This window comes from Mastacembelus armatus, chromosome 15 (genome assembly GCF_900324485.2).
Source record: "Mastacembelus armatus chromosome 15, fMasArm1.2, whole genome shotgun sequence".
Classification (NCBI taxonomy): Eukaryota; Metazoa; Chordata; class Actinopteri; order Synbranchiformes; family Mastacembelidae; genus Mastacembelus; species Mastacembelus armatus.
The window spans coordinates 12147128-12163463 of record NC_046647.1 but is presented as its reverse complement, the minus strand read 5'-3'; the positions used below and the strand labels follow the sequence as shown (position 1 = coordinate 12163463).

General features: G+C 41.4%; 2 protein-coding genes across 3 annotated transcripts in view; one reads left to right on the top strand and one right to left on the bottom strand.

The window, feature by feature from the left end:
* crtac1b (cartilage acidic protein 1b) overlaps positions 1-16006 on the top strand; it is a 17237-nt gene extending 1231 nt beyond the window's left edge. The window contains 14 exon segments of the mRNA XM_026309278.1: positions 863-1053; positions 2316-2512; positions 2901-3037; positions 5329-5485; positions 7479-7613; positions 7747-7889; positions 10534-10670; positions 12097-12179; positions 12780-12880; positions 12994-13162; positions 14245-14390; positions 14860-14902; positions 15006-15149; positions 15885-16006. Of these exon segments, the coding sequence (XP_026165063.1) occupies positions 863-1053; positions 2316-2512; positions 2901-3037; positions 5329-5485; positions 7479-7613; positions 7747-7889; positions 10534-10670; positions 12097-12179; positions 12780-12880; positions 12994-13162; positions 14245-14390; positions 14860-14902; positions 15006-15149; positions 15885-16006 (1905 nt within the window).
* golga7bb (golgin A7 family, member Bb) overlaps positions 1-16336 on the bottom strand; it is a 75116-nt gene that overhangs the window by 34496 nt on the left and 24284 nt on the right. Inside the window, exon 6 of one of the 2 annotated variants that reach the window (XR_003295839.1) lies at positions 7477-7610. The exons of the other annotated variant lie outside the window; for it this stretch is intronic. The gene's annotated coding sequence lies outside the window, so the exon portion shown is untranslated. Of the gene's footprint in view, positions 1-7476; positions 7611-16336 lie in introns of those variants that run through there. 2 annotated transcript variants of the gene reach the window in all.

Here is a 16336-nt window from a genome sequence, read left to right as displayed (position 1 = left end):
GAGTGTGTTGTGTGTGTGTAAATTTTTGCTGTGCTGTAGATGATGGGTGTTTTATTTTAGCCTTAAGGAGGTGACCTTCCTCTTTCCTTCTCCCCACAGTCATGTTTCTCCCCTCTCTGTTCAATTTGAGCAGCAGAAGGCCAAGCTCTATCTGCCTGTACTTCTCAGCTCGATTGGATCAATACCTCTATGTTCATCTGCTGGCCACTAGGAGAACATTCATGCTTAATATAGCTCTATTATCCAAAAAAAAAAAAAAAAAAACTTTCCCAATTTAGAGTTGGTCACTCTCCCTAAGGAAGAATCTCCTCAGCTCTGTTATATCAGATCATATTGGTTTCCTTATGCTCTCTTGGCCGCTGGCTAACGTCCTGCTCCATGTATGGATTTTCTGTCCTGTAATTCCTCAAAGTGTCGACATGTGATAGGTTGTTGAGAACTAACCCGGCAGATTACTGCTTATTGCGGTGGTATATCTTCATCTTTATGCCCGAATAAAGCAGCTTCATGGTGGATTTGGAGAATTACTGTAGCAACAAGGGCATGTATCGCAGTTTGGAAGTGTATGACTTATGGTTTTTATTTGATTAACATTTGCCTGAACAGCCAGGACAAACGTGTGTTGTAGCTCAGTTGAACATTGTGAATCAGCTGGGCTGTAACTGCGCTGTAGTGTGTATATGCTGTGTGTTTTTCTATGGATGTAAAATAGTTTTGCTTGGCTTTTTAGGACATTATCACTGCACATTTGCTCAGCACATGTGCAAAGTATTTGTGCGGTGGTAGGTTTTTTCAGATGTAGATGTACAACATGATATTAGCCTTCCAAAATATTCAGCTGTTTCTGTGTTTTTCCTTTCAGGTGAGGATGTTGTTGTGTCTGGTTTTGTTCCTGCCTGCCCTCTCGTCTGCTCAGCGATCAGAGCCCATGTTCTCAGCTATAACCAAGACAGTCCTTCCTCCAGACTACGACAACAACCCCACCCAGCTCAACTACGGCGTGGCCGTCACCGATGTGGATGGGGATGGAGACCTGGAGATCTTTGTAGCTGGGTGAGACATGGGGAGGAGGGTGTGTAAAAAGCCTGAAAGATAAACTCATTCTAGCTTTACAAATGCCGTCCCTTTCATTAAATGCAATTTAGCAAATGTTTGAGCAAAAAATAATCGCCAAGTGATGTCTTATTCTGCACCGTCATATTCCAAGCTAAAGGTTGAAGACAAAGGCAAAATACTATAAGATGAGAAATGTAAGGGTGCCCTAAGGCTCACTGAGCTGATGAAAATGAATGTGACTGGACAGAGCGCCACTGAGGGGAACAGTTTGGCAAGCCTACCTCTATCTAGTAAAGCAGCAATGAATTTCTCGATGCTAAACAGAATATAAATGGACCAAAATGACCCTGGCTTAATAACTGTCATTTAGCCAAGACATCCTATTCAGCAGGTATTCTGGACAGGAGGGCATCGCAAAACCCCAGAGAGGATTTATTTCATTAGGGATTAGAAGACCCTTAGGATGGCATTTATATTACACTGACATTGCTGACCTTGATCCATTTTTTTAATATTCCTATAATACACTATCATTATAGTGTATCTGAAGGTGGCAGAAGTCACATGAAAGTCATTATGATACCATGTTTTTTTCAGTTCACTCATATTGTACGGAGAAGACTGTTTATAGATTTGATTTTTCCTCAATATGGCTTCTTTTCTGTTCCAAATGTATTATATTAACGCATGACAGTATGTCACAAATGTCTGTCAGAGCTGCGTTTCAAAAGCCTTTGTGACTTTGGAACCTGAATATTTAAGCAAAATTTGTTTTTGACTGCAAACTGATATTTCACACACCCTTGGTGCGGTAATAGGATGATTGAGTGGTACACCTGTTGATTGGTACCCTGAAGAAACTATCATTAATAGTGAATTCCAGCGATGCCAAAAATATAAAAACCTGATTATAAAACATGCAGACTGGTAATTTTTAAGGACCTGAAAACCCATTTTCTCAGCCAACCTAAAAGAATAATATGTCAATCAATAAACATAAGATTTTTTTTTTTTTTGCCAAAATCCAAAAACTTTTGTTTATTTAAGACATTTTGTGTATTTTTCTGTTTTGTCCATGTTTTTCTTGTTGGTGTCTGTCTCACTCAAAAGGTAATGTCATATGAGGAGCATCATAAACACTGTTCTCTGGATCTTTAGGCTGCATCATTAATTAATAATCACTTGTGGAACCTAAATGGCTTCAAACTTTCCTGCTGACAGTCTGATGTAATGAAGCTTTATATTGTGACTGTTCAAAGCTACAACGGCCCGAACCTGGTGCTGAAGTACGACAAGCACATGAAGAGACTAGTCAACATTGCTGTTGACAACCGTAGCTCCCCTTTCTACGCCCTGAGGGACCGTCAAGGCAACGCCATCGGAGTGACAGCGTGTGACATCGATGGAGACGGTCGGGAGGAGCTTTATGTCCTTAACACCAATAACGCCTTCTCTGGTACAGTACATGCTGAGACACTTTTGTGAAAATATGAATGCACATAAGCACACCGACGCTCACAGGGGTTATAACTCTTTGCTTGTACTGAGCCAAAGCAGGAGAATCAGTATGCAGATATTAAGCTTATCTCATCTGAGTCTTCCTCAGATAACAAATAAGCTTTGTGCTGCTATTAATCAATCTGAGGGCTGTAGAGCACACACTGCCAAAAGTGCATCAGCTCACCTCTATCATTTTCACAAAAACTCCTTTTTCACATTGTCACTTTTAGCCACAGCATCCTACCCTCCCGTTTGCAGTAACCCACGGTTTTTGTATTGCGTAATACCTGTTTACTGTGACACAATCTTTGCCTCTCCTAAACTCTACATCTCTTCGCATCAAGGTCGGGCAACATACTCTGACAAGCTGTTTAAGTTCCGTAATGGACGCTTTGAAGATTTGCTGAACGATGACATTAATGAACACAGAGACGTAGCCAACCGTATGGCTGGGCGCTCAGTGGCCTGTGTGGACAGAAAGGTACTACACACACACACACACACACACACACACGCACACACACACACACACACATGCACACACACACACACACACACAGACACAGACACAAACTCCCCAGTGTATCTTCTGCATACATGCATGGGTGCTTCTGTTTGTTTACCAGTGATAACTCATGCCCTGCCTACGCCGCCCTTCTCAGCATGTGCTATGACAGTTCATTTGGGGGAATGGTGTGCCATTTTCTCTCTTCTGTCCATCGCACCGGTGTAATTACAGAAGCCAGGGCTCGTTTGTTTTATAGAACATCATATGGGGGTGGGTTTGGGGGGGGGGGGGGGTGTTCAGGGAATGATGACTGCACACTACTGCTTTCTACCCCTAGCATTTTCTCTTTCTTCTATTGTTTTCTTCCCTTCTCCTTCTTCACGATGCTTTTTTCCCCCCTGCGACTGACACGCTCATGCTCTTCCTTTGTCTCTTATCTCACACACATGCATACAGTTTTCACTCCCAGTCAGGGGACGGGATAAAGAAGGTAATAGTGGGAAGAGGACAGTAAGGATTACAATAGATTTTTCTTTTAACCACAGTCCCAGCTCACTGAGCACTGATAGGTTGTGCAGCTGCCAAACTGATTGGAGCGATATCTACTTTTAATGGCATAATGCTTTTAGAGGAAGCTAAAACAGTGATGTGTGTTCTTCCATGCTAGTTAAGCATAAAGCATAAAGCGAGAGAATACATTTTCCTATCTTTGAACAGATTCACAAAAACAAACACTGAGTATGTTGTATAGTTAACTAGGTAGCTAATGTGTTCGGTCTTATTTACTCATAAATAAAGTGTTATCGTTCAGGAAGAGGAGGGATAATTAGTCATTCAGCCGTTTCGCCTCTCCCAGTCTCCTTGAGAGTGGCGTTCCATCATTAGTCTTATACAAACTGATGAAGGTGACAGTATTGAGGGCTCTCACATTGAACTGATGGATCGGTTCACTTTGCACTGGCTGGTGGGATGGAGCTTCTGAATATAAGTCGATTTTAAAAGCCAAAATCATTTAAATACATTCGATATACACACAATAGAAATTTTTCCTGCAACAACAGTCACTCTGCAGGCATACATGTCACACCATTCATAATGCCAATTCCAGTGACACAAATTAGCCTTGGGTTAAGACTTATTGAAAAATCGGTGACTTTTAAATTTGTTAAGTAACTGCCAGTGGCCTTCAGCTCTTTCAGTGTTGTCAGCTTCTGAGTGTGAGTGTGTGTGTGCGCGCACGTGTATGTGTGTAAGTGCAGCCAACTCTTCCCACTTCAGCAGGCCTCAACGTGGCGCTCGGTGGCATTTAAAGCAACCAGACTGATTTTTGTTTCTTGTGTTGTCAAACATAGTAAGGGGTAACACAAAGTGAATTGGTGAGTGCTGTACTGTATGTGTGCGTGTTTGCATATATGCATGTGTTTGTAGTGATTGAAATATGTTAGGCCTGGTGGGAAAACTCATTGGACTCGAGTGTGTAGTCTATTAATGTGGTTCCGTCTGTGAGTTTGTGTCTGCAGGGACTCTGACTGATAATGGAGTGTGAAATTAATCTCCAAAGGGAGGCAGCACAAGGAGCTGAGAAAGAGGGAGGAAAGGGGAGGAAAGTGGGTAAAGGGAAACAAAGGGGAAAAGAAAAAGTTTGATTGGGAACAGGTGAAATACATACATTATATTCAGAAATAGTAAATTATTTAAAAAAAGATTGTTAGAGGATATGTCTGGTGATTTTATATAATTTTCATAATCTCATTAAAAGACCAAAAACCAGCAATGACTAACCTACCAACAAGTGTCTGCACAGCCAAAACCTGACATACTGTAGGTGCTGCTCCACTGTTTGCCCAAAAACTATTAGAAACCATTGCATTGTGTGAGACATTCCTTCATTACAACAAACAGTGTAATGATTTTGGTGAATTGTGGTTTATTATAGTTCTGCTTTAAGCTATATAACTAAATGAAATGCCAATGTGTGTATGCTACACGCTCAAAACTGCCGGCGTGCCGCCCAGCTCAAACCACCATGATAAACTTCATGTAGAAAACAAGTTTAATAACTTGCAAAGCAAACAGGAGCATCAGGATAAAGAATATACATTGCAGACTTCATTTCAGTCGCATGTTGCTACAAGTGATTGTCTGCTTCTTAAAGCATGACATCATATTTATTACTTCTGGTATAGCTAATTTATGAAATCAACCAATCATGTGCAAAAAATATATGACTTTAACTAAAAGACATATTTGATTTCCTCCCCCAGGGTACAGGCCGTTATGCAATCTACATAGCTAACTACGCCAGTGGCAACGTGGGTCCTCATGCACTCATAGAAATGGACGAGGCAGCGAGTGACCTTTCACAGGGCGTCATTGCTCTCTCCAACGTGGCAGAGCAGGCCGGAGTCAACAAGTTCACTGGTATGTATGAAGAAATGTATGTGTGTAACGTGGACTATTGCTTTAAAATCATCCAACGCCACTGGCCCTTCGTCTGATTTATACATTCATAGGAGCAGGTGCTTGTTCTACCGACAGAGTCAGAAATATACACTTTAGTACAGAGAGGGTGATAGATGAGGAGAGGAGGCAGGTGAGAAAAACAAGAAAACGAAAGAAAAAGAACTCACGAGTGTATGCGTGAACCAAAAAAGGAGGTGGCTGGAGAGGGATCAAGAGTTATTAACAAGTGTTAGAGGGCTCTTTTGGCCCCGTCAGCTATTTACTCCAGTCAAAGTCACAGAGAAGCGACCGGGAAGGGCGATGCACATATACATCAGACCGGCTCAACGGCCTAGAGACGACATCTATCACAACCATATGTGGTTCAGAAGGTGTGAAGTACCTACCTCAATGTCTAACCAGGAATTCATAAAATACGTTTTCTGTGGAAGTTAAATGGAAGTTGCTGGTGTTAGTGCTCACAGGTTTGCCTTAAAAATCGCTCCTGACCTTCTCATTGATTTTCTGGTTTGGGAATGTGAATGTACGAAACAAATCAAGTAGGCATCACTGTCAAAACGTCTGGTAAAATCAATGATAAACAGCTTTCCTTGACAGATAATTTAGGTCAACAAATCACACAAAAAGCAAAAGCAGTGTGTCCTGCTCTCTATACTTCCTGCTGGTGTGTGCTGCCAGTTATTTAATCAAAGCAAAAGTGTCAAATATGCTATAAGAATAAATTCACTTAAGTCCTCCTTTCTTAGAGGCAAAAATACAGTACACCCTTCTGAAAGTTAGCGCTAACCGAATTTATTAAGTTATTTTGTTAAGTATAATAAACATATTTGCTGTAATACCATACATTGCTACATTTTTTTAATCTCACGTATAATTTACTATATTCTTTAAATGTGTATAGAGTATTATGTCTTTAAATGCAAACAATTTACTTCCCTGTCTTGGATCAACTTAACCCTATGATCGATGCCTGCTTTGGTACAGACAAGGCAAACAATAAATGCCAAAATGAACAATATCACCATCATTGTATCTTTGATAGCATAGACATCATATGAATAAATCCTGCCTCTGATACTTTATTGCAACTACTGAAAAGTCCTTGACGCCGATGTCCGAGAAAGTTTTGGAAATGGGAGACGACTTTGTACTTGAGCATGACAGAATCAATCTTCATCATCCTTTTACATGCAGGACGTCATCTGAGCCACCAGGTGGGCAGAATGAGCTTTTTAAAACTGGTGTGAATGATGTACGGTGGATTGCTTCGTCATCAAACTGCCGTTAATCAGAACAGAGGGGCAGTCAGTAAAGTTGTATATCTAATGGCTACATATCTCTGGAGAGACATATAGTTTATGGCCGCCGCGGGGCGAGTGATATTTGTCTGGGCTGATGGAGCAGGCCAGTAAATCAGGAGCAAGACCTGACTCACAGAACTGACTCTGCATACTGGAAGTGCAATCAAAGCCACTTCAACTCCCTAATTAGGAAGTTGAAGTGCTGGTCTGAGATGAGACACTAAACTGAAACACTTCACTCTATAGAATGTCACTTGATATTGATAGTGCCATTGTTGATATTGAGAGTGCACTGAACAGTCACAAAGAGCTTTGCACTGGAAGAAAATGACTGTTAGCTTTTGGTTAATGCAAAAAATATTTTCAGCATGTGTTATGGCTTTGCATTTTTGTATTTGTTTGTGTTTGTGTCTAGGTGTGTTTATCTGTGTGTTTGTGTGTGCAGCTCATCATAGTCAGTGGCTGTGTCAGCAATAAGCCCTGCCCTGCTCAAAGGAAATGGTCTGGAAAGACAGTAATGATCTCTCACAGTTCACATTTGTTATGGAGCAGATCTCTCTCCCTCTGGCCGCACTGTTATTGCACCTATCCTGCTAACCTGTTTTTTAACAGTCTAATTTTCTCTTACCTCCCTGTCTTTGTCTTTGCAGGTGGTCGAGGTGTTGTGGTGGGGCCCATTGTCAGTCAAACCCTGTCTGATGTGTTTTGCGACAACGAGTATGGACCCAATTTCCTCTTCAGGAACAATGGAGATGGAACCTTCATTGATGTGGCACACCAGGCTGGTGAGAAGACCATGTACAGTTTAACAGATCACAGCCTTACAGATCAGCTAATTCTCAACATGTCATGTGACTCTAGTGCAGTACACATAGTAAGCATTACTGTCTAGTAGAACATATTAACATAAAACTGTAGGTGTGGAAGACCCCATGCAGCATGGCAGAGGGGTTGCTCTGGCAGACTTCAACCGTGACGGCAAGACAGACATTGTCTATGGGAACTGGAATGGACCTCACCGCCTGTACATGCAGCTGAATAACCGCAAACAGAAGTTTAAGGTGGGTTCAAATGTGTGTTGTGTTTTATGCACACAAATCCCTAGAGCAGCACAAACACATCTTGTATCATTTTATTGGCTTTAAAGGTGCGATGTGTGATCTACTGCTGAGATTGCAGAACATGATCTCACCCCCCGCGATTCCCTGTGTAATGCGAGTGTTTGGTTTGTCCATTCTGGGCTACTGTAGAAACAAGGACAACATGGCTGCATTTGTGCAAAGAGACCCGCTCACTATGTAGATTTAAAAGGCTCATTCTAAGATTAAAAAAATGCAACGATCATTACCCACTAATGACAACATATTTATGAACACTATTTTCCATTTCTGCTAATAGATCCCTCTAAATATTACACTGAATCGTCCCAGTATGTAGACTAAAATAAACCTGAATTTACTCATAATCTGATAATCTGTGTGTAATCTGTATTTAATGATTCCCATCTGTATCACAGCGTAAGAGTGAGGTGTCTGTTCTTCTCCCTCTAAGCAGAATTAATGTCTAATGAACAGACAGAAAAACAACAAATCTCACCCATTAACTCTGAATCACAGCGTTATCAGTGCTAATGGATGGCTAGTGAATTAGCAGTAGTCAGTACAGGCTCACTGGGATTGAGTGGGATTTAAAGGCAGAGGGAGGTGATTTACTCAATCAGCGACTCCACAGACAACTCCTGTGTGACGGCCAGCAGCTTGCATGTTTTGTATAGTTAAGAGCGGCAGACACAGAGATGGCCTCTGCTGCGCGTAAATCTGCGGAAGTTTTCTGCTCAGTGATCTATCTGTCAGCAGCTGCACCCACATCTTTTACCAAAGAGATAAACGTCACGGGAGACATCTTTATAGGGGTCAAATAAGGGGTTAATGTGTGATGCTTAGCCCAGAGACAATTCCATCAGTGTGACACGTGTGCGTGTGCGCGCACACACACACACACACACACACACACACACACACAGAAGACAAATTGAATTAACTAGCTGATGATTTTTTTTTTAAAACCAAGATTGTTAAATCACAAGCCAACAACACATTTAAGACCCCTTTCCCCCGACACAAGCTGACACTCCTACTAGCTGTGTTGACCTTTGGCATGCATAATGAAGCTGTTGTATCACTCCAGTAAACCGCTAATTAAATTGGGCTGAAACAGCAGCTTGCCAGGGTGGTGGAAAGTGCAGATTAGGCCTGTTTGTGCTTTAATTAAAATCTATTGGTCTTCCTTGCAATAGGTTTACCACACAAACACACATGCAAAGACTCATAAATAACTAATATGAATTTAGAGAGATGGAAAACTTGATTATTGAGAGCTGACAGCTGGAGTCCTTTTATTAAAAAAAATTATGAGGTAGTGTTTAGAATATTTGAATATAATAATAGGTTATTATTTTTTAATTATTAATTACATTTTGCCTAAAACACATATCCAATACATTTAAAATACAGCCCCCCCCCTCCAAAAAACAAAAATTTAAATATTGATTATTAATATTATTAAATCTCAAATATTTGCACTCCACATTTGTTTTGGTATTAGTTACCTTTCTTCCTTATGGCACATCTATTTATCCAATAGTAATATAGTAAATGTTGAATGGTCCTGCTCTCCCTCCCTAATGGCCTCAGTTGGCCATCGCCTCTCCTTCACCTGAGAAGCAGAAGGTCACTGTGGGCAGGCCGCCCCCCTGGAGCTTTATGAGCCTTATAATTAAAACAGGGAGTAAATACTGAAGGGAGTGAAGGACTGCTCTATAACTCTTCCTCGACTTATCACCGTGCCACTGAAGCGGGAAGATATCCGTTACTTTCTTGTGCAAAAACTTCTCTGCTAAGACTTTTTTTTTTTTTGAGGAGAGCTGCAGTCTACTTTTCTGATGCCAGAGAAATGTAAAAAACGGCTTTTGTTCTTATCTTTAGGCTTAAGATGAAACTGTTATCCAGAATGACATACGGTGAGTGCGTGAGCAGATGACAGGTCGATGTCTGACGAAAGAATTGGATATTGATCATTGATAGACATGTCTGCTGTGGAAATTGAACTTGCGACCTTATGTTCCAGGTTTTGGAAAACTTTCCCCCTCTGGCTCTGCTCCCCACCACCTGTCTGCAATTTATATAGAGTGTGACCTATAATAAGAACAGGTTGCAGAAAGCTTTAAGAAAAAAATCCTCAAAACTCATTTTTGTTGTTACTTTGATAATATGACCTGTATCTTTCTGCAGCAATGTATTACCCTTGATGAAAACAGTTCACAGAGAGTTTTAGAATATGCTTTATGCTTATTGATTACTACTAAGTAACCATAAACCCAGCTCTTAGACAGTAACAAATAATGAAAGAGGAACAACATACATTTAACAAGCAAATAAAATGGACTGTATGAGAAACCTAAGCAGTTTATGTACTACACATACATCCCCATGCCAAAATCTGTGATAAGCATGTCATCAGAAACAGATTTTTGTGAATTACTACTCCTGCCATGCAGATAAAGACTCTCATCAGATTGTCCTTCAATCCCTGCTGCTGAATTTAATTTAATTTGCTTAAAGGTTTTACTGTAAAAAGGCTGATGAAGGGAGTGAAGGACTGCTCTATACTGCTCTATATGTTTGCTTTTTTTTTTTTTTTTCTAAGGACATAGCATCTCAGAAGTTTTCCATGCCATCCCCGGTTCGCACCGTTATTGTTGCAGACTTTGACAATGACAATGAGTTGGAGGTCTTCTTTAACAACATCGCCTACAGGGGTCGCTCGGCCAACAGGCTCTTTAGGTACTCAGAAATAACACGGGATCCACACAAGGACACAAACATACACAACATGATGCACAAGTGTAACAGTAAGTTTTGATAGTACTTTGATGATGACCTTAATGGACTCGTCTTTGTCTTAATTTAATATTCTGAAACTGGTCTTGAGAGCTGAGAAGAATTTAAAATTCCCAGCTAAGGATACTTATCTAGTCTGGCATCCCGCCTCCTTCTCCACACATGAATGAGTTTTTCATTAAGACAGTTTAGGTCTCTTTTTGGCTCACGGTTTGGCAGATAATATTAATGAACTCAGCTTTTAAAATGCAAAATATGATACATATCAATTGTGAGGACTTAATAGTAGAATAAACCCATCCTGTCTGAATAAAAATCTGATCTGGCTTATTTTTCTAAACATGATTCAGAAGTCATGATGAATGTCGCCATGAGCTGGTGGGTCAATTCAAACTGATTATCAATAATCAGTGTAAGCCCCAGAGATTTGTTGGATCTGAATATTCCTGCACATCAGGTCACTGTAGGACATTTTTGGTCTTTATGGACACGATGATAGTCTGACAGGGGTCAGTGCTCCTCAGCCCGTGGCTCTTCTATTGTCTCGTGTGAAGATGAATCAGCGAATTTAATGCTCCCTGGCAGTGAAAAAAAAAAAAAGACTCAAACTATTGTTCCCAAGCTAATTAATTCAATACAGCTAATCAATATTTAGCTGAGCTGAGAGGTTTAACAGCCAGGATCAGCATATTAGTGCACAGTGAAATCAAATTATAACTTAAGGAAAGTTGGATGTAGAAATGCTTTGTCATTAAGCTCCACTGTAGCTGGTAATGTGCATGATGTTTTCCAAAGAAAGTGTCTGATCAGGGTTAATGTATTTTAAATCCACCTTTTTGGCATTTATTGGCAGTGTACAATCATTTAACACGAGTTATATAACACACTGTAATGGACGCAGCAAACGAAAAAAAGCATGTAAGTGTTCATTAATATATATATTTCAGTAATTACAACTTCTCATGTTATCACAATTGTGCTTTTCTATATTATCATTCATTGTCTGTTTATACACCAACCTCCACATCTGGGCCACAATAGGAGGATTGTATAGCTGTGCTTTAACAAATGCTTATATCTGATTGCAGCTACATTCTAGTTTGCTGTAAATTATTTGTTTGACATTTGTACACTGCTTAGAAGCTAAATAGCTGAACTTAAAGTAAATTTTGTCATTTTACCTAGTAATAGTAGTTTAGAACAATTTCTTATATTTTACGAGCTTATAAGATTTGTTTGCATATACAGTAACTATCTGAACAGTAACTATTATCTGTAGTTGGCAAATAAATGCAATATACTATATTCATAGTGGCTATGCATTAATTAATTAATTTGCTGGGTGATTTTTGTGATGTTGCCTTGACAGGGTGAGCAGGAGAGAACATGGAGACCCCCAGATCGAGGAGCTGAATGTTGGGGAGGCCGCAGAGCCTGAAGGACGAGGAACTGGTGAGTGTGGTGGAACAAACAGCATGATCAGTGAGAAGCAGTTCAGTCCCTCATATCTGCTGTTCTAACATCTTGCCGTTAGATGGCACCAAAGCTCCACTAGGGATCATTTGCTTTATATCCAATATCTATACCCGCTTATTCCTTAACCAGGGTCACAATGATCTGCTGGAGCCTATCCCAGCTCTCTTTGGGTGAAAGGCAGGGGTACACCCTGGACAGGTCACCAGTCCATCACAGGGCCACATAGAGACAAACAATCTCACACACTCACACTCACTCCTATGGGCAATTTAGAGTCACCAATCAACCTGACATACATGTTTTTGGACTGTGGGAGGAAACCAGAGTACCTGGAGAAAACCCACACAAGCACAGGGAGAACATGCAAACTCCACACAGAAAGGCTGGGTTGTGAACCCACGACCTTCTTGCTGTGAGGCAACAGTGCTAACCACTCCATTTGCTTTAAACTTGCTCCACATAATTAGCTCCATGACCGTTGAAACATTAGGCCCATGTCACTGCATGAGAATAGTAATCTTAGTATAGGCTGTTTCCTTAGTGTTTAACTGCAGCATTGCTGTAATGAATCTCCAGGAGCGGTAGCCACAGACTTTGATGGTGATGGGCGTCTGGAACTGCTAGTATCTCATGGTGAAAGTGCTGCTCAGCCACTCTCTGTGTACAAAGTCAACCAGGTGAGTGCCGGCAACACAATTTTGAAGCTTCAAAGCTACTTATTGAGACATTTATATTAGTTAGTGTAATCTCAACAGAAATCCACCCTCTCCTCATTCTGTCTGTGTCGTAGGGCACCACTAACTCATGGCTAAGAGTGATTCCCCGGACCAAGTTTGGTGCATTTGCCAGAGGAGCTAAAGTGGTGGTGTACACAAAAAAGACTGGCCCACACACACGGATCATTGATGGCGGCTCAGGATACCTGTGTGAGATGGAGCCTGTCGCCCACTTTGGCCTCGGTAAGACACTGTTTCATCTGAAAAGGATACACATTTGCTGCAGTGATCAAAGCTGTGACTTCTTGGCTAACCAAGCATGCTCTCTGCTAATAATAACTGTATTAGCACCTTATCCGTTTACTGTTGTTTTGTCTGTGAAAGATTAAAATAATAGTGAAATGCTGATGTCTATCAGTATTTTAAGAGGTCGTGATCTTTTATCTGGCCCCAGTTTAAACACAAATGAAAGTACAGAGTGAACCTTTGACTATTTGTTTTTGATCAAGTATCACTGCAGTAAATGGTTTCAGCACTACTCTCTACTAAAGGATGGACAGGCAGAGAAAAACAGACAGAATGAGCATAAAGTAGCTGTGAAAAGGAAAATTAAAGCTTCGTGTGGAAAGCATTGTTTTAAAACCACCAGCCTGATTAGACACCCATGGGAGACTAAGATGTCTGTGGGAGGACAGAGCTGGGAAAGATAGGGGCCAGGTGCTGCAGCTGGAAGCAAGCCTGGGTTGTGAGGAAACCCGTCTCCTCATGTCACCCTGGGGCAGTCTGCTGCTGGCCATCCAGGCCTGGTAGCCCACCCACTGCTGCTAACTGAGCCTGTTCTGTGTCAGGACTGTCTAAGCACAGTTCAACTGAGTTTTTCAGCTTTAATGCCTGATTACTCATAACACACTAAGAACAAACTTTCCACAGCACTGTGGCTGCAGAACTGATCTTCACAAATGCATCACTACTGGTAGACATGTGAGAAACACTCACCACCACTAAATGAGAGGTTGTCATGTGGGAGCAGAACAGGTGAATTATTCTTTGGCTCTCAGGCAGCACACCTGCTGAGTGGATCACTGTCTGGCGAGGTAACTGAAGATCTGTTTACATTAAAAATGCCACTTTAATTAAGTGCTGCAGAGGCCCCTGTAGAGCGGCTTTCTCTATGCCTGATTAAAAGAGTTAATGGAGAGAAAAGAAGAGGGCAGCGCTCTGTCTCTCACTGAAAGGAAGGACGACGCTCCATGAGAACCACTCATGATAGATCTGTATGAATGTTAATTTTTCTGGTGTTGTCTCTGTGCTGTATGTCTGATCAGGTAAGGATGTGGCCACCAATGTTGAGGTGTATTGGCCCGATGGCGTTTCAGTGGCCCGACCTCTGGAACCTTCAGAGATTAACACGGTGTTGGAGATCCACTATCCAAAAGACGAGGAGGAAGTCACCCCTACTGTGGAGATAGAGGTACAGCAGCTTCTTGTCATCTAAAAGATTCTATAAATGGCTTAATGACTATGTAGAGAATTTTATAATTAAAATTTGCACTTTGTCGCTCCTCATGGTAATATCACAGGAGCACCACTGAAACACTGTATCAAATGACATAAGTACATTATCAGCTTTACTAATCTTGAGGGGTTGTGTTGAACAGAAATCTAATCTGTGTAAACGTGGTTAGGACAAATATTATCATAGCACAGAAAGTCTGTTACAGATGGGTGACAAATTAAAGGAGAAATCAACATGTAAGGCAGCATTTGCATTTGTTATTTCACATATTCACTGTTCACACTCAGTCAGGTTTTACCTTCTAATTCGTCACCTGTCTGTGGAAAGCAATCTCATAAAACAATCGTCACATAGTGACTTAAAAAAAATGTGAATGTTTTGTATGAAAACATTCTTGTCTCTGATAAGACTGGCTTTCTTGCAGTGCGGTCATGGGTTTGCGTTGAATGAGAATGGCCGCTGCACTGGTAAGTTAAAAAGATTTATCAACCTGTTGAATGCTCTATGCTTGTGTCCTTTAAAAAGAAGACAAAAAAGGGTCTTTCCTCCCCTCACGTCCCCTTCCCTCAGATAAAGATGAGTGTACCCAGTTCCCCTCTGTGTGCCCCCCTGACCGCCCTGTCTGCACCAACACCTATGGCAGCTATAAGTGTCGCACCAAGAGAAGATGCAACCAGGGATTTGAGCCCAACGATGACGGGTCGGCCTGTGTGGGTGAGTGGTCCCAGCAGATTCAGGGTAGACTTGGGCTAAATTCACACTGCATTAAAACAATGCTGCATTGGTTGGGGTGTGTTGTTTCATGTGTTGGTGAGACAATCTGGATATATGAGCTTAAAATTGTTTTACTGTAGTTGCAAAAACAGCACAGCAGTTTGTATTATTTCCAGGCAAGATTTTACAAAATGAAAAGTTATCATGGCAGCAACTGTTTCATTTTTGGTTGTCACAATCTTGAGGTTAACATCAGAAATATGGCTTTCAAGTAATTCACCAGGAGTACAGTGCTTGACAGATGACATCACATTGCTTTGCAGAAAAAAGCAGAACCAGATCCAACTCTTTTCCACTCATCACTGGGTTATTTTGGCAGTGCTTGCCATGGTGTCAGTCCACATATCATAAATGCACTTGCCCCATTTAAATGAATCAAAAGAGCTGCATTTTTTTCCATGCAGGGCAAATGTCTGTGTGAATCCAGCTATAGCTGGATTACCAAGATCTGGAGAACAAAGGAAGCTCTGCCAGAGAAGAAAATGCCTTAGGCTGCCTTAATTACTCTGGTTTTTGAGTAAAGGAGGTGCTAACATTCCTCTGACTATGTCCCCTTTCTGCACCCCGCTGTCTTGCATGACTAACTCCCCTATGTGAATGAGCTCTCTTTCAGCCATAAAGATGCAGATGTTGGCTAACTTTTCCCTGCCCTCTGTTTCGCCTCTTTTTGTACAGCCCAGGTGGCATACTTTGGGGGAACGCAGTCTTCTGGAGAATGCAAATGGTCAAGCCTTTCTTTCTGGTTGCTCTCCATCTCTGTGCTACCACTCCTTTGCACCCACACTGGACTACTGTAGCCGTCAGTGGCTTCCCCCCTTCGTAACTCTGGACTGCTGAAAGGGGATGTACAGAAACTTTTGGAGCAAAATTTTCATTCAAACATCTATTCCTCCTTCTCCTCAATGGATCCCTGCTATCTTTTTCCATCAGTTATTTACAACACTGCTATGTGTCACCTCTTGGCTCCTGGCCCCCTTTGGACTATAAAGAAACACACAGGGAGCATGCTTGCTGGGAGCTATGGAGTTCAGAACTAATTGTGTCACACCCGCAGAGCCATCACATCATCACCTGGTACTTAGCTGGACCTGAACTGAGGCTAAGCCAATAAATGGAGCTGCAGCGTA